Source organism: Oncorhynchus gorbuscha, linkage group LG06 (genome assembly GCF_021184085.1).
Source record: "Oncorhynchus gorbuscha isolate QuinsamMale2020 ecotype Even-year linkage group LG06, OgorEven_v1.0, whole genome shotgun sequence".
NCBI lineage: Eukaryota > Metazoa > Chordata > Actinopteri > Salmoniformes > Salmonidae > Oncorhynchus > Oncorhynchus gorbuscha.
In genome coordinates, this window is record NC_060178.1 from 44658253 (window position 1) to 44683556 (window position 25304).

At 43.8% G+C, this 25304-nt stretch overlaps 1 protein-coding gene across 4 annotated transcripts in view; it reads right to left on the reverse strand.

The window, feature by feature from the left end:
* Positions 1 to 16721: 16721 nt before the first annotated feature.
* Positions 16722 to 25304, reverse strand: part of LOC124038008 (phosphatidylinositol 3-kinase regulatory subunit gamma) — a 296718-nt gene continuing 288135 nt past the window's right edge. For all 4 annotated transcript variants that reach the window (XM_046353357.1, XM_046353358.1, XM_046353360.1 and 1 more), the window contains one exon: positions 16722 to 23258. In XM_046353357.1, coding sequence (XP_046209313.1) covers positions 23045 to 23258 — 214 coding nt within the window. In that variant the 3' untranslated portion in view covers positions 16722 to 23044. The remainder of the gene's footprint in view (positions 23259 to 25304) is intronic.

The window sequence follows — 25304 nt, forward strand, 5'->3', positions numbered from 1 at the left end:
GTGCCACTCTGTTCTGGGACATCTGCAGCTTGACTTTATCATGGACGGACCTCTCCCCATCTCTACAAGTATTGCATCTATATGTCTATATGTTGAATCCATGGTAACACCCGTCTAAGATAACACCAAGTCATTTAGTCTCCTCAACAGCCATACAATACATTACCAGATTCAGCTGAGGTCTAAAATTCAGGGAATTATTTGTGCCGAATACAATGCAGCCTGTTTGTTGCTGTTTCCATCTGTCCTGCGACCTGCCCTGCACAATAGCAGGTCTATTTTGCACCAGAGAAGTCATTCATTGTTCCCTTGTTGAAATGAGATTTGAAAGCAGATTGATGTTTATTGGGATGAGTCTTGTCCTTGAGTCAGAACTGAGTCATTTCCACTAGATGGGCCAGCTGCAAAGTATAAATGTGACCTTATTCAGGAAACTAGGCATATGTCGCAAGTCATGGCTTCACAGGAGACCGTTTGAATGAGTTTTTTTTGCCAGACATTTTATCAAATTTGATAATATTTGATAAAATAGCCTGTCACATAATTTAATCAGTCAGAGACATGACATCAGGGAGTTTTGCGAAGAAGAGGCTATGGACATAACATGCCCTGCACCAAAGTCAAGGGCAGGACAGAAACAGGCTCTCCAAATATAGATTCCCTTGTTCATGTGTGGTTTGGACAGACCAGTCATCGGCACTAAATGCATTGCTCTATTCACATGACTCTCTCCTAACACACACTCCATACGTTGCTGCTACAAAAAAAATATATCCTGCTGCTCAGCCACTTTGCCCCTGGTTGTATGCATATAACTATATAACTATCTCGACTATCACTGATATCGTCATTGATACTCACACAGACAGCATCGTGAAGAAGGCGCAGCAGCGCCTCTTCAACCTCAGGAGGCTGAAGAAATTCGGCTTGTCACCAAAAGCACTCACAAACTTCTACAGATGCACAATCGAGAGCATCCTGGCGGGCTGTATCACCGCCTGGTACGGCAACTGCTCCGCCCACAACCGTAAGGCTCTCCAGAGGGTAGTGAGGTCTGCACAATGCATCACCGGGGGCAAACTACCTGCCCTCCAGGACACCTACACCACCCGATGTTACAGGAAGGCCATAAAGATCATCAAGGACATCAACCACCCGAGCCACTGCCTGTTTACCCCGCTATCATCCAGAAGGCGAGGTCAGTACAGGTGCATCAAAGCTGGGACCGAGAGACTGAAAAACAGCTTCTATCTCAAGGCCATCAGACTGTTAAACAGCCACCACTAACATTGAGTGGCTGCTGCCAACACACTGACACTGACACTGACTCAACTCCAGCCACTTTAATAATGGGAATTGATGGGAAATTATGTAAAATATATCACTAGCCACTTTAAACAATGCTACCTTATATAATGTTACATACCCTACATTATTCATCTCATATGCATACGTATATACTGTACTCTATATCATCTACTGCATCCTTATGTAATACATGTATCACTAGCCACTTTAACTATGCCACTTTGTTTACATACTCATCTCATATGTATATACTGTACTCGATACCATCTACTGTATCTTGCCTATGCTGCTCTGTACCATCACTCATTCATATATATTTATGTACATATTCTTTATCCCCTTACACTGTGTATAAGACAGTAGTTTTGGAATTGTTAGTTAGATTACTTGTTGGTTATTACTACATTGTCGGAACTAGAAGCAGAAGCATTTCGCTACACTCGCATTAACATCTGCTAACCATGTGTATGTGACAAATAAAATGTGATTGGATTTGATTTGATTTGATATTGTTCTTGTACATACGGTATATGTTATTCATATTGACACTATCTATTTCTGATATTGCTATGATGCAAGTAACCATTTGGCTGTACCGTTTACACCTTCTGCAGAGACCATCCACTTAAGGAATACTTAGTGATATATAAAATGATTATTGATATGTCTGGTCGTAACATGATTTTGTGACATACCACAACAATATCATGTGACCGTATCAAGGGTCCACCACATAAATATATGGTGAATGCATCTGTTTATGTACTGTACATGTGCACCTCACTCAGGTTTCAACCCAGGTTGCATGGTCTTATGGAATACTATGTGATAAGTGCATGTGTAACAGTATATAAAGTATGCTAATGTACTGGTGTGAAGGCATTTGGGCAGTGGTGTAAAGTACTTAAGTAAAAATACTTTAAAGTATTACTTAAGTCATTTTTTTGTGGTATCCGTACATTACAATTGATATTTTTTCCAACTTTTACATCACTACATTCGTAAAGAAAATAATGTACTTTTTACTCCATACATTTTCCTTGACACCCAAAAGTACTCGTTACATTTTGACATTACAATTGTCCAATCACACACTTATCAAGGGAACATCCCTGGTCATCCCTGCTGCCTCTGATCTGGCAGACTCACTAAACACAAATGCATTGTTTGTAAATTATGTCTGAGTGTTGGAGTGTGCCCCTGGCTATCCGTCAATTAAAAAAAATAAATACAAAAATACAATTGTGCCATCTGGTTTAATGTAAGCAATTTCAAATTATTCATACTTTTACTCAAGTAAGACAATTTAATACTTGTCCTGCCCTTTGTTCTCTATTTTGGTTAGGCCAGGGTGTGACTAGGGTGGGCATTCTACGTTATTTTTTCTATGTTTTTCTATTTCTTTGTTTTTGGACGGGTATGGTTCTCAATCACGGACAGCTGTCGGTCGTTGGCTCTGATTGGGAACCATACTTAGGTAGCTCTTGCCCACATGGGTTTGGTGGGTAGTTGTATTCTGTATTGTTAGTTTCCTTACAGAACTGTTCGTTTTCCTCTTTGTTATTTTTTTGTTCTAGTGTTCTGATTTTAATAAAATATCATGGACACGTCTCACGCTCCACCTTGGTCCAGTCATTCACAGGAAGAGGATCGTAGTACTTTTTCCACCACTGGATGTGGCTGGGGTTTGTAGCATTTCTTTCACATGTGTCTGGGTAAATGTCATCTAATATTTATAACATTTTTATCTGGACACGTTCTGTTTACCTGGAATTGTTTGTTAATGTAGGCTACTACCACTTTTAGTCTTAATCTTTACTACACTACTCACTATTTAGCACATGACCTCACATGTGAATCCTTAACCAGATGGGTGGGGCTGGCTTAAGAGGGTGTGAACAATGCTGAATGGGTGTAGACCAAGGAGAGATCTCCAGTAGGTGCCAAAACATTCAAATGCCCTTTTCTCAAAAGTGAGTTGACAAGTTTCAAAGCAGAACAACTTCGCCATTGTTCCTCAAATGCAGTGTGCGATATACCATTTTGTAGCTCTGAGTCTCTACTTTTATCCAATGTAAGAACATCAGACCGATTTGAGCTGGTCAGTCATAAATGTGCTGTATTGTAAAAATTTATGAAAACACAAATGTACTTTTTTGTCTTAAAGGGGGCAGTATTTTGATGTTTGGATGAAAAACGTACCCAAATTAAACTGCCTATTTCTCAGGCCCAGAATCTAGAATATGCATATTGTCAGATTATGATAGAAAACACTCTAACGTTTCCAAAACTGTCAAAATAGTGTCTGTGAGTATAACAGAACTGATATTGCAGGCAAAAACCTGAGGAAAATCCAACCCGGAAGTGCTGTTTTTCCTGAAAGCTCTCTGTTCCATTGCCTGCCTTCGGCTCCATTTAAAGGGATATCAACCAGATTCCTTTTCCTATGGCTTCCACATGTTGTGAACAGTCTTTAGACATAGTTTCAGGCTTTTATCTTGAAAAATGAGCGAGAAAGAACACATCGCATCATTGGATGGCTGGGTGCCAGCAGCGTTTTGCATGTGCAACAGCTTGGAGCAGACATTTTCTCTCTCTCTCCTATTGAAGCTACAGTCCGGTTGAAATATTATCGATTATATATTGTAAAAACAACCTGAGGAATGATTATAAAACACGTTTGACATGTTTCTATGAACTTTACAGATATTATTTGGAATTTTCCTCTGCCCCGTCGTGACCGCTCAAGCCAGTGGATTACTGAACATAACGCGCCAACTAAATGGAGGTATTTTGGATATAAAAATCATCTTTATGGAATAAAAGGAACATTTATTGTGTAACTGGGAGTCTCGTGAGTGCAAACATCCGAAGATCAAAGGTAAGTGATTCATTTTGTTGCTTTTCTGACTTTCGTGACCAATCTACTTGGCTGCTAGCTGTTTGTAATGTTTTGTCTGCTGAGAGAGATGTCCTTACATAAACGCTTGGTATGCTTACGCCGAAAAGCTTTTTTGAAATCTGACACGCCAGGTGGATTAACTTATGGTATAGGGGACGCTTGCGTCCCACTTGGCCAAAAGCAAGGGAAAATCAAAGTTTCATTAAATCACAAATGTAAGATACTAAATTAAAGCTACACTCGTTGTGAATCCAGCCAACATGTCAGATTTTAAAAAGGCTTTTCGGCAAAAGCATAAGAAGCTATTATCTGATGATAGCACAACAGTAAACAAAGAGTAGCATATTTCAAACCTGCAGGTTCTACACAAAACGCAGAAATAAAATATAAAACATGCCTTACCTTTGACGAGCTTCTTTTGTTGGCACTCCAATATGTCCCATAAACATCACAATTGGTCCTTTTGTTCGATTAATTCCGTCCATATATATCCAAAATGTCCATTTGGCGCATTTGATCCAGAAAAAAACAGCTTCCAATTTGCGCGCATGTAAACGTTCCCAAAACATTTCAAACTACTTTTGTAATACAACTTTAGGTATTTTTAAGTGTTAAAAATCGATAAAAAATATCTGTGTTCAATACAGGAAGACAACCCGTTAATTAATTAATTAATTAATTAAACGTTGATTAATGTGCACAGTCCCTGTAAAAATAAAATAAACTAAAACCCTCTTTACTTTTCAAGTCTTTGTGCAACTCTCAGTGCTACCCAGTTCCTAGATGGTCGTACTTTACTTTTCAAGTCTTTGTGCAACTCTCAGTGCTAACCAGTTCCTAGATGGTCGTACTTTTTCATTGCACAAAGGAATAACCTCAACCAAATTCCAAAGACTGTTGACATACAGTGCAACTGGTAGGAACTGAAAACAAGTGCCTAAGAAATATCGTTTCCCAATGAGATGTCACTGAACACACAGAGACTTAAAACAAATACAATTCTGAACTGTTAGCCCTCTGGGTTTTGCCTGCTACATAAGTTCTGTTATACTCAGACATGATTCTGTCACGATCGTCGTATGGAAGAGACCAAGGCACAGCGTATTGTGAATACATGATACTTTTAATAAATATAGACATTAAACAAACTATACAAAATAACAAAACAAACGTGACGCTATGATACAAAATGACCATAAGCATTTTGCTAAAGCAACACTCAAGTTGTTTAAGGGGAAACTTTTAATGTCTTGGAATGGCCTAGTCAAAGCCCAGACCTCAATCCAATTGAGAATCTGTGATATGAAGATTGCTGTACACCTTCGGAATCCATCCAACTTGAAGGAGCTGGAGCAGTTTTGCCTTGAAGAATGGGCAAAAATCCCAGTGGCTAGATGTGCCGAGCTTATAGAGACATACCTCAAGAGACTTGCAGCTGTAATTGCTGCAAAAGGTGGCTCTACATAGTATTGACATGGGGGGGGGGTGAATAGTTATGCACGCTCAAGTTTTTTTGTCTTATTTCTTGTTTGTTTTTTCAATAAAAATATTTTGCATCTTCAAAGTGGTAGGCATGTTGTATAAATCTAATGATACAAATCCCCCCACAAAATGTTTTAATTCCAGGTTGTAAGTGCTTATTTTAGTGCCTCTATGGTTTTGCTCTTCCTGACCATGGCCAGAGAGTTTAGGTTTACTCACTCACCGCTCTAATATATGCCAATTTAACAATCTTCTAAGGTAATGATACCCACTTCCCTAGAGATATACTTGTTCTAGGTCCCAAGAAACAAAGAGATCTTCTGTTGAATCTGACAATTAATCTTGATGGTTGTACAGTTGTCTCAAATGAAACTGTGAAGGACCTTTGCGTTACTCTGGACCTTGATCTCTCTTTTGATGAACATATCAATACTGTTTCAAGTACAGCTTTTTCCATCTACGTAACATTGCAAAAATCATTAACTTTCTGTCCAAAAATGATGCAGAAAAATGTATCCATGCTTTTGTCACTTCTAGGTTAGACTACTGTAATGCTCTACTTTCCGGATACCTGAATAAAGCACTAAATAAACTTCAGTTAGTGCTAAACACAGCTGCCAAATCTAGACTAGAACCAAAATATATGATCATATTACTCCAGTGCTAGCCTCTACATTGGTTTTCTGTTAAGGCAAGGGCTGATTTCAAGGTTTTACTGCTAACCTACAAAGCATTACATGGGCTTGCTCCTACCTATCTTTACAATTCGGTCCTTTCGTACATACCTACAAGTACGCTACGGTCACAAGACGCAGGCCTCCTTACTGTCCCTAGAATTTCTAAGCAAACAGCTGGAGGCAGAGCTTTCTCCTTTTGAGCTCCATTTTTATGGAATGGTCTGCCTACCCATGTGAGAGACACAGACTCGGTCTCAACCTTTTGTCTTTATTGAAGACTTATCTCTTCAGTAGGTCCTATGATTGAGTGTAGTCTGGCCCAGGAGTGTGAAGGTGAACAGAAAGGCACTGGAGCAACGAACCGCCATTGCTGTCTCTGCCTGGACGGTTCCCCTATCTCCACTGCGATTATCTGCCTCTAACCTTATTACAGGGACTGAGTCACTGGCTTACTAGGGCTCTTACATGCCGTCCCTAGGAGGGGTGCATCACTTGAGTGGGTTGAGTCACTGACGTGATCTTCCTGTCCGGGTTGGCGCCCCACCCTTGGGTTGTGCCGTGGCGGAGATCTTTGTGGGCTATACTCAGCCTTGTCTCAGGATGGTAAGTTGGTGGTTGAAGATATCCCTCTCGTGGTGTGGGGGCTGTACTTGTGAAAAGTGAGTGGGGTTATATCCTGCCTGGTTGGCCGTGTCCGGGGGTATCGTCAGACGGGGCCACAGTGTCTCCCTCCTGCCTCAGCCTCCAGTATTTATGCTGCAGTAGTTTGTGTCGGGGGGCTAGGGTCAGCCTGTTATATCTGGAGTATTTCTCCTGTCTTATCCGGTGTTGTGTGAATTAAAGTGTGCTCTCTCTAATTCTTTCTTTCTTTCTCTCTCGGAGGACCTGAGCCCTAGGACCATGCCTCAGTCCACCTGGCCGTGCCGCTCCAGTTTCAGCTGTTCTGCCTGTGGCTATGGAACCCTGACCTGTTCACTGGACATGCTACCTGTTTCAGACCTACTGTTTTCAACTCTCTAGAGACAGCAGGATCAGTAGAGATACTCTGAATGATCGTTTTTGAAAAGACAACTGACATTAACTCCTGAGGTGCTGACCTGTTGCACCCTCGACAACCACTGTGATTATTATTATTCGACCCTGCTGGTCATCTATTAACATTTGAACATCTTGGCCATGTTCTGTTATAATCTCCACCCGGTACAGCCAGAAGAGGACTGGTCACCCCTCATAGCCTGGTTCCTCTCTCGGTTTCTTCCTAGGTTCTAGCCTTTCTAGGGCGTTTTTCCTAGCCACCGTGCTTCTACACCTGCATTGCTTGCTGTTTGGGGTTTTAGGCTGGGTTTCTGTACAGCACTATGTGACATCAGCTCATGGTATTTGTGCCTTTTAACTTGTCACGGAACCTGATACCTTGTATTCGAACCAATACTGAAGATCTGCCAATTTACTACTGGAGAATATAGGAGACCTTATGTCTTATACCAGTCTCATGCTTCAAATATCACTGTTGTTGACAACACATATGAACAACACATATGAATTCATCACAGTGCAATGTAAGACAGTCTGTGAAACACAACTGTCTTTCTGTTTCTGACATGCATAGTACCAATCACATGTAATCCCCAATTTACAGAGAATATCTCTTCCTGCCAAATTTACACTACAACATGCAGAACATTAATTCTTGTTTAATGCATGTTTTATCAATTATACAGGTAGGGGCATTGTGAGTAACTCTTTCATGGTCATTCCACATTGCTGACTGATTCATTTGACATGGGAGGTTTGGACGTGGATGTGAATTTATGACAGACATTGCAGAGCCATTATCTACTAGAAAATCTATTGACTCACCATTGACATAAAGACAAACTATTGTCTCCTCACAGGGGTTTGAAACAAATCTTTAAATGCTGTCCAAGGATATCAAACTGTCTCTACCTCGCGTCAGTCCATATGTGGGTTGTAAAAGGGTTGTTTTTGGTGGAGGACTGGTTTTCCAACCTCCCGCTGTCCTCTATTTGGTAGTTTAGTTTCGACATGCTCTGGCATTTCTTGGTTTCCTCAAACCTTTCTTATTTATTTCTACATTCTGCGAATACAATTTCACTCAATGTGCCTTTTAAAAGAACATCTGCTACTTTGTGCCAGTGCGGTCCCTGTTCCAGAATGTCCCTGCCCCATTCATCTGCCATTACCTTCACTGGTCCAATCAACCAATCAGGCAGGCAAGGTTCTCCCTTACTGCTTTTGGCTCCCATTGTGAAACTCCACTATACATACACACTCAGACACAAACACACAAAACAACAGTATTTGGTTAGGAACGTCTTTATTATCATTTAAAAAGAGTAATTTCTACTTCATCAAAATATTTTTGAATTACTTTTTAATTTTAAATGTTGTACCAGGATTGTAGTTCCTCCTACATTTCCACGTAGGGTTTAAAGTCATAGCTGCTTTCCCAATCATAACCAACAGTTTTACCAGTACACTGACTAATTCATTTTCTTTTACAATGTTTACTTAATTTAGTATATTTTTCTTCTACAATTCTATACATTTTTTTCTTCAGGATTTTATCCTGGAACACTTTCATCGGGACTTTTATCCTTTATCCTATGTCCTTTTATCTCTTCGTAACCCATGGTATATTACTTCAGGACATTGTCCTGGTACCTCATGATCTTATTCTGGAATTACTTTCATCAGGACTCTGTCCTGGTATCTATAATACGTGTGACCTGTTCCTAGAACAGGACTTTCTAAAAGTAAATTTTTCGCAATTGGAGGTTGTGTTTAACAAAATCAGTCTCACCGTTAAATGTATCTTATCTGTCCAGAATGACGTATCCAATCACTGACACTCAGGTCCAAGGCGGGGTCCTCTCTGCTCTGTTTTAGTCGGAGTGTCGGGTACCGTGAGCCACGTACCGTGAGCCGCGCCGTTTAACCTCGGGTCTCCTGGGAAAAATGTCATGCAGGTGAAAGAGGACCCAAACGCGACTTAACAGAAACAGAGTTTATTAATGTTCAAAACGGAATAACTGAAATCCTCTAGAATTGTAGAGGGGAAAACAACTGGAGAAGCGGCCACAGACTGCAGGTCGCTTCGGGTAGGCGCAGGCCGTAGTCGACTGAGACACCTGCTCACACGCAGCGTCTGATGAAGGCACAAAACACGACAGGACAGGGTGATACACAATCACGGCAAAAAACACGACAGGACAGGGCGAAACGCAATCACAGCATGGTGAATACAATACAAGGAACCGACGGCACAGGAACGGATCACAAAGGAATAAATAGGGACTCTAATCAGGGGAAAGGATCGGGAACAGGTGTGGGAAGACTAAATGATGATTAGGGGAATAGGAACAGCTGGGAGCAGGAACGGAACGACAGAGAGAAGAGAGAGCGAGAGAGTGAGAGAGGGAGGGGGAGAGAGAGGGATAGGAGGGAAAGAACCAAACAAGACCAGCAGAGGGAAACGAATAGCATGGGGAGCACAGGGACAAGACATGACAATAAATGACAAACATGACAGTACCCCCCCACTCACCGAGCGCCTCCTGGCGCTCTCGAGGAGGAACACTGGCAGCAACGGAGGAAATCATAGATCAAACGGTCCAGCACGTCCCGAGAAAGAACCCAACTCCTCTCCTCAGGACCGTAACGAAAAACGATAAAAAGGGAAACTAGGGTACTACTCTAAAAAAAAAATGAGAACTAGGGACAGACTGAGACACAGCAAGGGCAGGGACAAGAACAGGAGAGATGCGATGGCAGGGAACAGACTGAGACCCAGCAAGACCAGGAGCAGAAGCAGAAAAAAATTACCAGACTTCTTCTGCGCGCAGTCTGAACACGCAGCCACGAAACGGCGCGTGTCACGCTCCTGAGTCGGCCACCAAAAGCGCTGGCGAATAGACGCAAGAGTGCCTCGAACACCGGGATGACCAGCTAACTTGGCAGAGTGAGCCCACTGAAGAACAGCCAGACGAGTGGAAACAGGAACGAAAAGGAGGTTACTAGGACAAGCGCGCGGCGACGCAGTGTGCGTGAGTGCTTGCTTAACCTGTCTTTCAATTCCCCAGACTGTCAACCCGACAACACGCCCATAAGGAAGAATCCCCTCGAGATCAGTAGAAGCCACAGAAGAACTAAACAGACGGGATAAGGCATCAGGCTTGGTGTTCTTGCTACCCGGACGGTAAGAAATCACAAACTCGAAACGAGCGAAAAACAACGCCCAACGAGCTTGACGGGCATTAAGTCGTTTGGCAGAACGGATGTACTCAAGGTTCTTATGGTCTGGACAAAAGGAACGGTCGCCCCTCAACCACTGTCGCCATTCGCCTAGGGCTAAGCGGATGGCGAGCAGTTCACGGTTACCCACATCATAGTTGCGCTCAGATGGCGACAGGCGATGAGAAAAATAAGCGCAAGGATGAACCTTATCGTCAGACTGGAAGCGCTGGGATAGAATGGCTCCCACGCCTACCTCTGAAGCGCCAACCTCGACAATAAATTGTCTAGTGACGTCAGGAGTAACGAGGATAGGAGCGGACGTAAAACGTTCTTTTAGAAGATCAAAAGTGACCACTTAAAACACGTCTTGACAGAAGTAAGAGCTGTGAGAGGGGCAGCAACTTGACCGAAATTACGAATGAAACGCCGATAGAAATTAGCGAAACCTAAAAAGCGCTGCAACTCGACACGTGACCTTGGAACGGGCCAATCACTGACAGCTTGGACCTTAGCGGAATCCATCTGAATGCCTTCAGCGGAAATAACGGAACCGAGAAAGGTAACGGAGGAGACATGAAAAGAGCACTTCTCAGCCTTTACGTAGAGACAATTCTCTAAAAGGCGCTGTAGAACACGTCGAACGTGCTGAACATGAATCTCGAGTGACGGAGAAAAATCAGGATATCGTCAAGATAGACAAAAACAAAAATGTTCAGCATGTCTCTCAGAACATCATTAACTAATGCCTGAAAAACAGCTGGCGCATTGGCGAGACCGAACGGCAGAACCCGGTACTCAAAATGCCCTAACGGAGTGTTAAACGCCGTTTTCCACTCGTCCCCCTCTCTGATGCGCACGAGATGGTAAGCGTTACGAAGGTCCAACTTAGTAAAGCACCTGGCTCCCTGCAGAATCTCGAAGGCTGATGACATAAGGGGAAGCGGATAACGATTCTTAACCGTTATGTCATTCAGCCCTCGATAATCCACGCAGGGGCGCAGAGTACCGTCCTTCTTCTTAACAAAAAGAACCCCGCCCCGGCCGGAGAAGAAGAAGGCACTATGGTACCGGCGTCAAGAGACACAGACAAATAATCCTCGAGAGCCTTACGTTCGGGAGCCGACAGAGAGTATAGTCTACCTCGAGGAGGCGTGGTCCCTGGAAGGAGATCAATACTACAATCATACGACCGGTGAGGAGGAAGGGAGTTGGCTCGGGACCGACTGAAGACCGTGCGCAGATCATGATATTCCTCCGGCACTCCTGTCAAATCGCCAGGTTCCTCCTGAGAAGTAGGGAGAGAAGAAACGGGAGGGATGGCAGACATTAAACACTTCACATGACAAGAAACGTTCCAGGATAGGATAGAATTACTAGACCAATTAATAGAAGGATTATGACATACTAGCCAGGGATGACCCAAAACAACAGGTGTAAACGGTGAACGGAAAATCAAAAAAGAAATAGTCTCACTGTGGTTACCAGATACTGTGAGAGTTAAAGGTAGTGTCTCAAATTTGATACTGGGAAGATGACTACCATCTAAGGCAAACATGGGCGTAGGCTTGTCTAACGGTCTGAAAGGAATGTTATGTTTCCGAACCCATGCTTCGTCCATGAAACAACCTTCAGCCCCAGAGTCAATCAAGGCACTGCATGTAGCACCCGAACCGGTCCAGCGTAGATGGACCGACATAGTAGTACAAGATCTAGATGAAGAGGACTGAGTAGTAGCGCTCACCAGTAGCCCTCCGCTTACTGATGGGCTCTGGCCTCTTACTGGACATGAATTAACAAAATGTCCAGCAACTCCGCAATAGAGGCACAGGCGGTTGGTGATCCTCCGTTCCCTCTCCTTATTCGAGATGCGAATCCCTCCCAGCTGCATGGGCTCAGTCTCAAAGCCAGAGGAGGGAGATGGTTGCGATGCGGAGCAGGGAAACACCGTTGATGCGAGCTCTCTTCCACGAGCCCGGTGACGAAGATCTACCCGTCGTTCTATGCGGATGGCGAGAGCAATCAAAGAGTCCACATCTGAAGGAACCTCCCGGGAGAGAATCTCATCCTTAACCACTGCGTGGAGTCCCTCCAGAAAACGAGCGAGCAGCGCCGGCTCGTTCCACTCACTAGAGGCAGCAAGAGTGCGAAACTCAATGGAATAATCCGTTATGGACCGTTCACCTTGGCATAAGGAAGCCAGGGCCCTAGAAGCCTCCCCACCAAAAACTGAACGGTCAAAAACCCGAATCATCTCCTCTTTAAAGTTCTGGAATTTGATAGAGCAATCAGCCCTTGCCTCCCAGATAGCTGTGCCCCATTCTCGAGCCCGGCCAGTAAGGAGTGAAATGACGTAAGCAACCCGAGCTCTCTCTCTAGAGTATGTGTTGGGTTGGAGAGAGAACACAATCTCACACTGCGTGAGAAAGGAGCGGCACTCAGTGGGCTGCCCGGAGTAGCAAGGTGGGTTATTAACCCTAGGTTCTGGAGGCTCGGCAGGCCAGGAAGTAACAGGTGGCACGAGACGTAGACTCTGGAACTGTCCAGAGAGGTCGGAAACCTGAGCGGCCAGGTTCTCCACGGCATGGCGAGCAGCGGACAATTCCTGCTCGTGTCTGCCGAGCATGGCTCCTTGGATCTCGACGGCAGTGTAACGAGCGTCTGAAGTCGCTGGGTCCATTCCTTGGTCGGTTCCTTCTGTCATGCAGGTGAAAGAGGACCCAAACGCGACTTAACAGAAACAGAGTTTATTAATGTTCAAAACGGAATAACTGAAATCCTCTAGAATTGTAGAGGGGAAAACAACTGGAGAAGCGGCCACAGACTGCAGGTCGCTTCGGGTAGGCGCAGGCCGTAGTCGACTGAGACACCTGCTCACACGCAGCGTCTGATGAAGGCACAAAACACGACAGGACAGGGTGATACACAATCACGGCAAAAACACGACAGGACAGGGCGAAACGCAATCACAGCATGGTGAATACAATACAAGGAACCGACGGCACAGGAACGGATCACAAAGGAATAAATAGGGACTCTAATCAGGGGAAAGGATCGGGAACAGGTGTGGGAAGACTAAATGATGATTAGGGGAATAGGAACAGCTGGGAGCAGGAACGGAACGACAGAGAGAAGAGAGAGCGAGAGAGTGAGAGAGGGAGGGGGAGAGAGAGGGATAGGAGGGAAAGAACCAAACAAGACCAGCAGAGGGAAACGAATAGCATGGGGAGCACAGGGACAAGACATGACAATAAATGACAAACATGACAAAAAATCCTCAAGCGGAGATAGCATCCCACCGCTGTCACCAAATTGTTGAGATAATTCTAATCAAAGGGGGAGAGAGACTGCAAATGATTTCAAACAACACTTTATTATAAGATTTGCAAAAATGGAGAATCAACTATCCACTCAACAGTGCATAGTTGAAAAGCCCAACGAACAGTGTAGGTTCTCAGCTTTTATAGAGAAGCACATCCTTTTTGTATACGTGGCAGTCAGCAGATGGTGTGTAAAATGCAATTATTTGTGTGTGCAGATGTAAGATAGCACGAGGTTGATAGCCCAGGGGCTCAACAGCGTAACTTCATTAACAACAACAAATACTATAATGTGCTACTTTCTGCAAGTTTCCATACATGTGACTTTCTGTAGATAGTAAACCCACTGGATGTCACATGCTGAGGTCGCACCCAAACTGACCTTAGCTATACGTCCAGTCTTATGAAGTCCCACAAAGACAAGTTTGGATCAGGTTAGAAAAACAGTAGCAAGAGACAATTCTTTAAACAGTAAAACATGGATAGTATGATTAATTATGTAATTTTCCACGACAGAAGGTCGATGGCGCTGTCATAGGGCCGATGTGAAGGAAGCGAGGTGGATCGAACCCACAGTCCAGTCAACAGTGAGATTGCGTCTCTGGAGCCATGAAAACCCCAACACAATGGGTACCTGAGGGGATTCGATAAGTAGAAACTGGATTGACTTGCTGTGGTTGCCTGACACTCAGAGGTTGATAGGAACCGTGTTGTGGGTGACTGCCAATGCGGATGGAGAGGGGTTGAGTGGGGATTCTCAGCTCAGACACCAGGATAGCATCCATAAAACTCTCATCAGCCCCAGAATCAGTGAGTACCCGGAGAGATTTGGCCCGGTCACCGCACAGCAGGATGGCATGGAGAGGGACACGAGTAAGGGGAGAGTGGATATTCTCCTTAATGTTCACCAGCCTACTCACACCTCCTGAGGAGTCGGGTCTTTTTACAGGACCGGTATAAATGTAATGACTTGTAGTCCTACAATACAGACAGCTCTTGGTGTTAAGTCTGTGTACGTTCAGCAGGAGACAATCTAGCTCTGCCAAGTTGCATAGGCTCCGGAGGAGGTGAGTCGGCAGAGCTCGGTAGTTCCCGGGGAACTCGGGTAACCTCGGATTCTCTAGGCAATGTAGATGCAGAGGACTCCCGGGATTCCTCGGAGGTGATGTGGGATCCATGGACGAGTGATGGTGAATGGGAACAGACCTCCTCTCCCTCCTCCGTTTCCGTAGTCGCCCATCGATCCAGATGGTCAAGGTGATGAGAGAGTTGAGAATGACCTCCTCTGATAACCCGTGAAGGAATGTGTCGAACAGGGCTTCTGGGTTCCAGGAACTCTCCGCGGCCAACGTGCAGAAATCGACCGCATAGTCTGCCACACTAAGGGAGTGTTGGCATAGTCGCAGTAGCTTCCTAGCAGCCTCTCCCCAGGACAACAGAGAATCAAACACTTTCTTCACCTCCACCATGAACTCCTCTAGACTGAAACATACCATGGCTTGTTGCTCCCACACCGCTGTATCCCAATCGAGAGCCCTCCCAGACATCAGTGTTATAAGGTGCTCTACCTTCGAGTGGTCCGAAGGAAAAGAAGAGGGCTGTAGCTCGAAGATGAGGGAGCACTGGGAGAGAAACGCCCAACAGGTCCCTGAATCTCCGGCGAAGCGTTCCGGAGGAGCTATGCGGGGTTCTCGGGGAGCCGAGGTGGGCTGGGGGGATGCGCTGCTGACAGCGGGGTTACTGAGAAGCTGGGAGGTTAAGGTAGTGGCTGGCTGTCTAAAGACAATCCGCGGACTTGTTCCAGCACGGTTGTGGCGTTCCGTCAAGGTCTGGAATCTCCTTGTGTCTTCCAATGGGTGGCTCCGTGGGAGGAGATGACTTTGCGGAGCTGGTCTGATTCTTCTGGGTCAGTCATGGCCAGTTCGTACTATCAGAACTCAGGATAAGGCACAGACATGCAGAAAACGCAGGTATAAATACATAGGAGATAACGGGGACAAATGGGAGACACCTGGTTGGGGGTAGAGACAGGACAGGTGAAACAGATCGGGATGTGACAGAATCTGTATGTATTTTTTTTTAAATCAATGTCTATTAAACAGGTGTGAATTTGGCAAGATGGTTATATCTTATTCATCAACCACATTGATTTAAGCATGCTCAACTCTATACACTATTGGTGTCATGTCGAGATACAGAAATTCAAATACCTGCATATGATCCCTAAAGCCAAAACTCAGTATGAGCTTCAAGATGTAACATTGATCTGCTGGTCACCATTCATTCCCCAGAATCAATTGGGTGGTTCGAGCCCTGAATGCTGATTAGCTGACATCTGTGGTATATCAGACTGTATACCATGGGTCTGACCAAATATTTAACTGCTCTAATTACGTTGGTAACCAGTTTATAATAGCAATAAAGCACCTCGGGGGGTTTGTGGTATATGGCCAATATACCACCGCTAAGGGCTGTTTCCAGGCACTCCTCGTTACGCCGGGCCGTGGTATATTGGCCGTATACCACAAACCCCCGAGGTGCTTTCTTGCTATTATAAACTGGTTATACCCTGATGAAGACAGCTTGGCTGTCAAAATGCTGGTAATTACATTTTTGCATCTGAGCTCCTAGAGTGTGCGGCTCTCTTTTATTTTCAAGTTTTCTACTCCACTAGCCAGCACCTCTAAATTTATTTTCCTTCTATAATGGCCGTATGCCACACCTCCTCGGGCCTTATTGTTTAATTGACCCACAAGACAACACAGAGACAACAGGAGGTTTGAATAAAATATTTTCTTTATTCTGCGAGAGAAATGAATATAGTGAAGTTCCATTGATAACGTACAAGAGTTGAGTTCATAACAAATGGAGATTTTACAACATACACAAACCATTGCAACAGATACGAGAAAGTGAAGTAGTGTACCGTGGCATTATTAAAACAACTTTAAACTGATGAAGGGAATACCTATAGAAGCTAAAAGCACGGTATGTATGTCGTTGTTGTAATACTGAGAAAGAAGTCTCTGTTTGATTGGTCTGGAGAGTAGAGCACCACTCATAGCCGGCGGCACAAGGTAAAGTCATCACCATCACAATCCACATGCAACAACACCACAATGGCGCTCCAGAAACACACAATTATATACCAGAACGTCTATGTGAGTGGGTACTTACTTCGCAGTAATTGTCAGAATAAAGTAAGCAGACAGAAAAATAAAAGGAGATCAATGTCATATTGCTTGTGTTTTGTCTATTAAGTAGCCTACATGACAAAAACTGCTGGTGTTCAAACAATTCTGCGAACATTCTGTGAAATGAGAATAACTGTTTGATTATGTGAGTTTCAAGTTGTGTACTGTAAGCAAACCCAGTAAATGCTTTACAGGTCAAACATTCAAAGCACATTATATTGTCGGTCTCAAACATTGACAGGTATTGTGATATGGAGAAACGTGTTGGTTTCAACATGCCAAACAGACCACAATGAACACACGTTTTCTATTGCCGTGCCGTTCATCTTTCTCAGTATTACATACTTATGACGCTATAAACGGACAATAATAAGACTGTAACTTGGTTCAGCTGGAAGCAGTGACTTGTTTAGTTAGCTGGATTCAAATCAGATCGGAATACACCATGAACAGTCAAACAACCGTTTTTCTTTTAAAACATCTCTTTTTTTTCCATTTTTTTTGTTTTTTTAACACAAAAACAACAGTCACGAGTACCAAAGATGCATGCTGGATCTGTACGTATGTCAAAAGAGGGATAGGGGACAGTGTGATACACACATTTTTTTCTTCCAAACAATTGTTTTCTCTTTTTCTTTCTAAATCTTTTTTTTTTTGAATAAGAAGCTGTACTCCCATGAAGCTGTGCTGGGTATTGTGATCATATAGCAGTGCTAAGAACACACACGGCTCCTGGTGAGAATCACAACATATTCAAACCCCACTGGCTGCATGCCGCAAATGAAACTCTGCAGAACTGCTTGAGGGGAAAGAAGAAGAAGAACAACAGACATTATAGCTATATAACAGTCTTGCGGTGCTATAGGAAACCTACGCCTGCGTTGTCCTGTACCTGTACTCCAACGTAAGAGTTTTGTTTTCACACAGAAAACTATTAAAACAGTCAAAAAGTAAACTTGGGGAATAAGATATTTTGGTTCGTCCTAACCTCTTCGAAATGTCTTGGTAGTATGTGCAGCACACCTTGTCCCAAGTAATATCCCACTGACAGTGGTTCAACAGAAACACAAAGGTGCTGTTCTTTAATAAACACTAAATCTCAGACAGAACATCTCTCTCACGCATTACTCCTCTGACCCTGACCTCTGACCCTTGACAGAAAAGGAAAGGGATATTGCATGCATTCTGGAGTGAAAGAACTTAAGGGACACTTGCTTTCTGTCCCGCAGAAGAACGACAATCACTTCTTCTCTTTTTAAGACAAACCACTAGACACAAGGGGAAATTAAAGTGTATTTGTCTTATTCGCTTTCAAAGCTGAGAGGGAGAGAGAGCAACCGCACGTCCGACTGGTTCAACGTGTGCAAATATATGACTGTGTTGTGAGAAAACAAGGAGACAGACACAGGGAGTGTTTTTGGTGAAGTAAGAGGTCTTTCACAACCTAAACTAAAAGAGGAATCACACCAACGGCACACATATTTTAGACCAATAAAGCCACTCACATCATGGGTGCAGAGACTTGCTAAATCATTCAAATTAAACCCTGACATAGGAATAAATCTGCCTTCTATCTCTCATCACTTTCAGAGCGGTGAAAACTATCAGTCTAATGTGAATAGACAAAAGACAGAGGTGTGGCAAACTATCCTCCTTAACCACACTGCTTGGTAAGGACATCCAAATGTTCTTTGGTATACATCGAATACCTCAAATATCACCAAGGACCATCTATCCCCAATAATGCATTACTATTATACTTCAATTAGCAACATCATTATCACTAACAGGGTTAGGATTCTAGCTAACTGTATGGGACTTTTATTTTACCTTTATTTAACTAGGCAAGTCAGTTAAGAACAAATTCTTATTTTCAATGACAGCCTAGGAACAGTGGGTTAACTGCCTGTTCAGGGGCAGAACGACAGATTTGTACCTTGTCAGCTCGGGGGTTTGAACTTGCAATCTTCCGGTTACTAGTCCAACACTCTAACCACAAGGCTACCCATATTCACTCAGTCTGATTACCTCTAGCTACGGTACCATATTCACTTCTGAGTTTTTCTGGAAACAAGGCAATGGAAATGACATGTAACATGGAAACAAACATCCCTTTCAAACTATCAACATCTAAAGGCTAAAAATAAAGTCAACTGAAATCTTTGGTCTCAATGCCAGGGGGGGGGGGGGGGGAGTATAGGAACAACTAAATCACGAACAAAAATACTATGTGTTCTTTCAGCATCATAGATTAGTAAAGGAAATGCTTTGTCTCACAGTGGGGAATAACAACTGGAGATGAGACAGAGTCACACCGTGTCTGCGTCTGAAATGGCACGCGATTCCCAAAAGCACTATATAGGAAATGCGGCGCCATTTCGGATGCACCCTGTCTTCTCTGAAGAGTGATGTTTGCGATATCAGACAAGCCAACCCCCCCATCAACAAACGTAATCTTAGTATATTTCTGAGAAAGCACATCTTTCCCTCCTTGCAAAGAATCTTACTTGTATTTCTGTTTCTGTGACATAAACATGTTATAATGATATATATTTAAAAGTCAACCCAGTCCCGCTCACTACTATAGAACAACAAAACAGATATTTTATTTAATATATGTATATTTCTATATAAAGACATTCAACAGTGAGCAATGCAATAGTTCAAGTAATAGAGTTAGGGCCCTATAGGGCTCCTAGTAAAAAAAAGAAAGAACTAAAAGTCAACAAAATAACAACCTTCAAACCATGGTGGAGGATAAGGAAGGAGAGGAGACTGAAGTGAAGATAGACAGGCTCTTGAGCTACCTCAGTGGACAAACCTAACAGAGCAGGGCCACTGAGGTGGATAGACATGATTAGAACCAGGTAGACACCATTATAATGAATGACAAAAGGTCTAGCTTACTGTCTGGGTGTTGTTAAACCTGTTTTTTTACCAGTCCAGAGATTAAAGTGGGTTTTGTTATGAAACTGTTGTAGCAAAAGGGTATCCTAGCATCCTGCATGAGGGTCCTTGCCAAAGAAAACAGGGATGAGGAGACACAAACAAACGTCCATCTATCAGAACAGCCTGATCCAGTTTTACATTCAACATGACCTCTAACCCCCTTCCCTCCCCAGTACACCATATCACACCCCACTACACTCCATACAGAAGAGCTGAACCTCACCGTAACCCTAACAGCTGTTACTAGGCACATCAGAACATACAGACCAGGGAGAGACTGAATAAGGGAGAACCCATCTCTCCTCTCGTCTTGAGAGGGAGTGTCACACCTTCTCCCTCCTCCTCCCTTGCATGTGTTCTTTATCAAGGGCTTTCAGCACTGACTGTGACCTAGTGACCCCCCCCCCCACTGCCTCATCTGGCTTATCTTAGTGCACTACTCCAAGGGGTGGGGTGGGGGGGGGCTTTTACCAAGACTGTATCATTCACTCATTCATTCACCATGATGATTCCACTTCACCACCACCGCATGGCTAGATAACATGGCCTTTCCTTCTCACACACACTGGGCACTGGTTCTTACTGGTGTGACCCCATACACTTCACTGATTTCCACTGGTAGTTTAGTGAAGACTCCAGACAATACACAACTCTCTTGTTTTCAAAGTGTGACAAGAGAGTTGCTTATTTGAATCCAGTTTTTGTAATGTGTAACTCTGAATCTGTTAGATCAATTTTGGTAGTCAACCTCACTGGAGTGGTGTCTTTACCCCCAATTGAGCCAAAACATTTGTCCAGTAAGGTGCAAATTTGGAGGGGGCTCGATTAAAAATCACTGTGTTTGTTCTACTCCAGGGTCACTAAATCGCCCCTCTGCTGCAGCGCTACCCTCTCCTGTCAACAAGGTCTTAAATATGGCCTAAGATTAACAGGCAGGGAGGGGACAACTGTCTGGGAGAGACAGGACCCCAGGGACACTCAGAGATGGATGAGGGAGTGAAATAACCCACTCACTGTTTTTTTTCTGATTCAATGAAAGAAAATGAACGAAGTAGACAGGACTGGTGTCTATTGGTGTCTATGGAAACACCCAGTTAAGTAGACCAGAAATTGTCAATTTATTTTCAATGGTAAATGGCCTGAGTGAACTATCTCAATTTATCCACCATATTTGACATCACTGGTCCATTGTGTCTCAGGGGCTGCTGGTTAGATAGGCAGCAAGGAGAGCCAATGGTAACACAGTAGCCAAACAACAGCCAATCAGAATAGAGAGTTTCATATCAGGGAGTAGAGGTAACCGAATAGACTGGAAAATTGCATTGTGGTTGTTTGTCATTTTGTCAATATTTATTTTGCGATGTTATAATATTTTATTTTCAACAGAAATGTTTCCACTAGTCTTAAAGTCAAGCACCAGGTAAGAAGTTTGAGTGAAACACAAACAAAACAAAAAAAAAAAAAGGAAAGAAAAGAAAAGCAATATATCTTCAAAAGCTTCAATGTGCACTTTGATTATCTCTCCTGCGAGTCTGTCAGGAAGCTGGGTTCGTTCAGCTCTCCGGGTGACTGCTAACCTAAATAATCATAATACATTGTTGGATCGCACTTTCTTCAAGTTTTTATCATCATCAAAAGCATTCGTCTTCAACTTGAAACTCCCCCCTCCCTACCTGCGTCGTGTACACAAAAAAACAGTTCAAAGCCTATTATCTCAAAGGTTCCGTAACCGATACATAAAGTCCCCGTTTGTTTTAAACAGACATTAGCATATACTACAAATAATATTTTGTTTAAAACAAACATGTTTCAGGTTCTAAGGTCGTTTGTTTCTCCGTAGTTTTGGGGTTTGGTGTCAAACCGTACGGTGCCGCCTTGGCTGGGCTCTCCTCTTCGATAAGTGCTTCTACCCCGACCCGTGACCGCCGTCTAGACGCTCAAACCTACCGACCGTCTCCGTCTGTGCGTACCATCCCCTCAGAGCTTATAGTGCACGAGCACTTGGCCCAAACTCTGTTTCGTGTGTGGTATTAAACAAAGCAACCACTCTTTTTCAATCTTCTCCATTCATACAGACTAATAAAAACACAATGGACTTGTTTCTGCCCAAGCCAACTTTGGTCTCTGTAGGTGACTATAACGACATGTCTTTACCATGACTTACAATGTGTCAAAGGAAACATGATCCAGCCATCAAGAAAACAAACTCACTCTCCATCTACGGTTAGTATAAAATCAAGCTTTTTTTCCTTCTTTTAAGACTACAAAACACTTTTCTCTCGCTTGTGACCCCTCTCGACTCTTCCCTCCCTTCGATTCTCCCTTCACTTCACCCTCCCCCCCAACCCTTCAGCAGCAGTCTATATGGAGGGACACTGAACAAGCGTCTTTTGTCTGTTATGCTACATTATTTTTGCTTCTGATTCGGAGAGGGACAGAGAACATACACTCGACATCATTATAATCATCATCTCTTGCATTTAGCAAACAAGCGGCGAACAAAATAAATTGTCCAAATAAAAAAAGAACGAGAACAAAACCAGAAGAGGAAAAAGGAAAGAAAAAAAAAAAGAAAAAAAAATTGGGGCGACCGACGGACGACAGGTAACAAAGCCTTAAAATTGAGCGTCTTCATGTTGTCGGTAAATCTGTAAAAGAGCCCTGGCTGGAGTTTAGGTTGCAGCAGGGTCACCTAAAACTCGGCTCTTCTCTTTTCCTTCAGTTTTTTCACATTCACAAACATTTAAAACGTCCTTGTGCAAATCAAGCAGTCTTTACAAAGAATGCCCTCCAATTGTTCTAGTAGAAATATATATAACTCCAAGGTGGCTGACGTGTGTCGCAGCAAGTGTTTCCCACTTTTCGCCACATCTCAGGTATTTTCTCAGGTTCTGGGTAATAGTTACCCCCCCACCCCCTGTCCCCTCATCCATCCTGGGGCTGGGTGGGGGGGGGTGCTCATCTCCGTGGGGCAGGGCCGGAGGATGAGGGCATCTGTGCGTAGACAGGGTAGGCCAGGCGCACATTGAGCGAGTCGTTGTGCTGGACAAGGGAGGTCTGGTGGTAGTGCAGGACCAGGTCTTTCAGAGAGCTGTACAGGTTGTAAGGCTCAGCGAAGCCGTAGCCCCTCTGCGTGCTGTAAATCACACAGTGCTTAACCTCGCCCTCCACACTGTAGAAAGAGAGGATAGGAGGTGTTAATACGAGCCAAAACACGTTACAGCCTTATTCTAAAATGGATTGAAATTGTTTTCCTCATTCATTTACACAATACCCCATACTTACTAAGCGAAAACAGGTTTTTAGAAATGTTTGTAGATTTTATATAAAACAAATAACAAAAAATAACTTATTTATATAAGTATTCAGACTCTTTGCTATGGAACTCAAAATTGATTTTGTTTCCATTGATCATCCTTGAGATGTTTCTACAACTTGACTGGAGTCCACCTGTGGTAAATTCAATTGATTGGACATGATTTGGAAAGGCACACACCTGTCTATATAACGTCCCACAGATGACGTGCACGTCAGAGCAAAAACCATGCCAATCAGGTCAAAGGAATTGTTCGTAGAGCTCTGAGACAGGATTGTGCCGAGGCACAGATCTGGGGAAGGCTACCAAAAATGTCTGCAGCATTGAAGGACCCCAAGAACACAGTGTCCTCCATCATTCTTAAATGGAAGAAGTTTGGAACCACCAAGAATCTTCCAAGAGCTGCCCTCCCGGCCAAACTGGGCAATCTGTGTCACGCCCTGATCTGTTTCACCTGTATTTGTGTCTCCACAGGTGTCTCCTGTTTTCCCCATTAGTCCCCGGTGTATTTATCCCTGTGTTTCCTGTCTCTCTGTCGCAGTTCGTCTTGTTTTGCCAAGTCAACCAGCCTTTTTCCTAGCTCCTATTTTTCCCAGTCTCTGTCTTTTCCTAGCCCTCCTTGTTTTGAACCTTGCCTGTCCTGATGCCGAATCCGCCTGCCTGTCCACTCTGCCTGTTCTGACCTCTAGCCTGCCTGTCCCCTTGCACTGTTTGGACTGGTTTATGAACTCTGGCCTGTCCCTGACCTGCCTTTTGCCTACCCCTTTTTGGTATAATAGATATCGGAGCTCAACTATCTGCCTCCTGTGTCTGCTTTTGGGTCTTGCCTTATGCCCTTATAATCTGGGGAGAAGGGCCTTGGACAAAGGAGGTGACCTAGAACCCGATGGTCACTCTGACAGAGCTCCAAAGTTCCTCTGTGGAGATGGGAGAACCTTCCAGAAGGATAACCATCTCTGCAGCGCTCCACCAATCATGCCTTTATGGTAGAGTGGCCAGATTAAAGTAAAAGACACATGACAGTCCACTTGGAGTTTGCCAAAGGGCATCTAAAGGACACTCAGACCATGAGAAACAAGATTCTCTGGTCTGATGAAATCAAGATTGAACTCTTGGGCCTGAATGCCAAGCATCACGTCTGGAGGAAACCTGGCACCATCGCTACCGTGAAGCATGGTGGTGGCAGCATCATGCTGTGTGGATGTTTTTCAGCGGCAGGGACTGGGAGACTAGTCAGGATCGAGGGAAAGATGAACGGAGCAAAGTACAGAGTGATCCTTAATGAAAACCTGCTCCAGAGCTCTCAGGACCTCAGTCGGGCAAAGGTCCCCTTCCAATAGGACAACGACCCTAAGCACACAGCCAAGAAGTGGCTTCGGGACTGGTCTCTGACTGTCCTTGAGTGACCCAGCCAGAGCCTAGACTTGAACCCGAGCTTATATCTCTGGAGAGACCTGAAAATAGCTGTGCAGCAACGCTCCCCGTTCAACCTGACAGAGCTTGAGACGATCTGCAGAGAAGAATGGGAGAAACTCCTCAAGAAGACTCATGGCTGTAATCACTGCCCAAGGTGCTTCAACAAAGTACTGAGTAAAGGGTCTGAATACTTATGTAAATGTCATATTTCGGTTTTGTTTGATTTGTCATTATGGGGTATTTTTGTATTTAATCCATGTTAGAATAAGTCTCTAACGTAAAAAAAAAAGATGGAAAAGGGGAAGGGATCTGAATATTTTCCAACGGCACTGTATAAGAGCAGTTTTTGACACACTCACAGAGATTTATTGAACTACCACAATTTAGCAAAACTTACCATGGCATATCAACATCGCAGAGACTCAATCAGTAGTACATACAGAGAGACTGACACGACAGAGCAGGCTTATCTTATTGACAGAATAT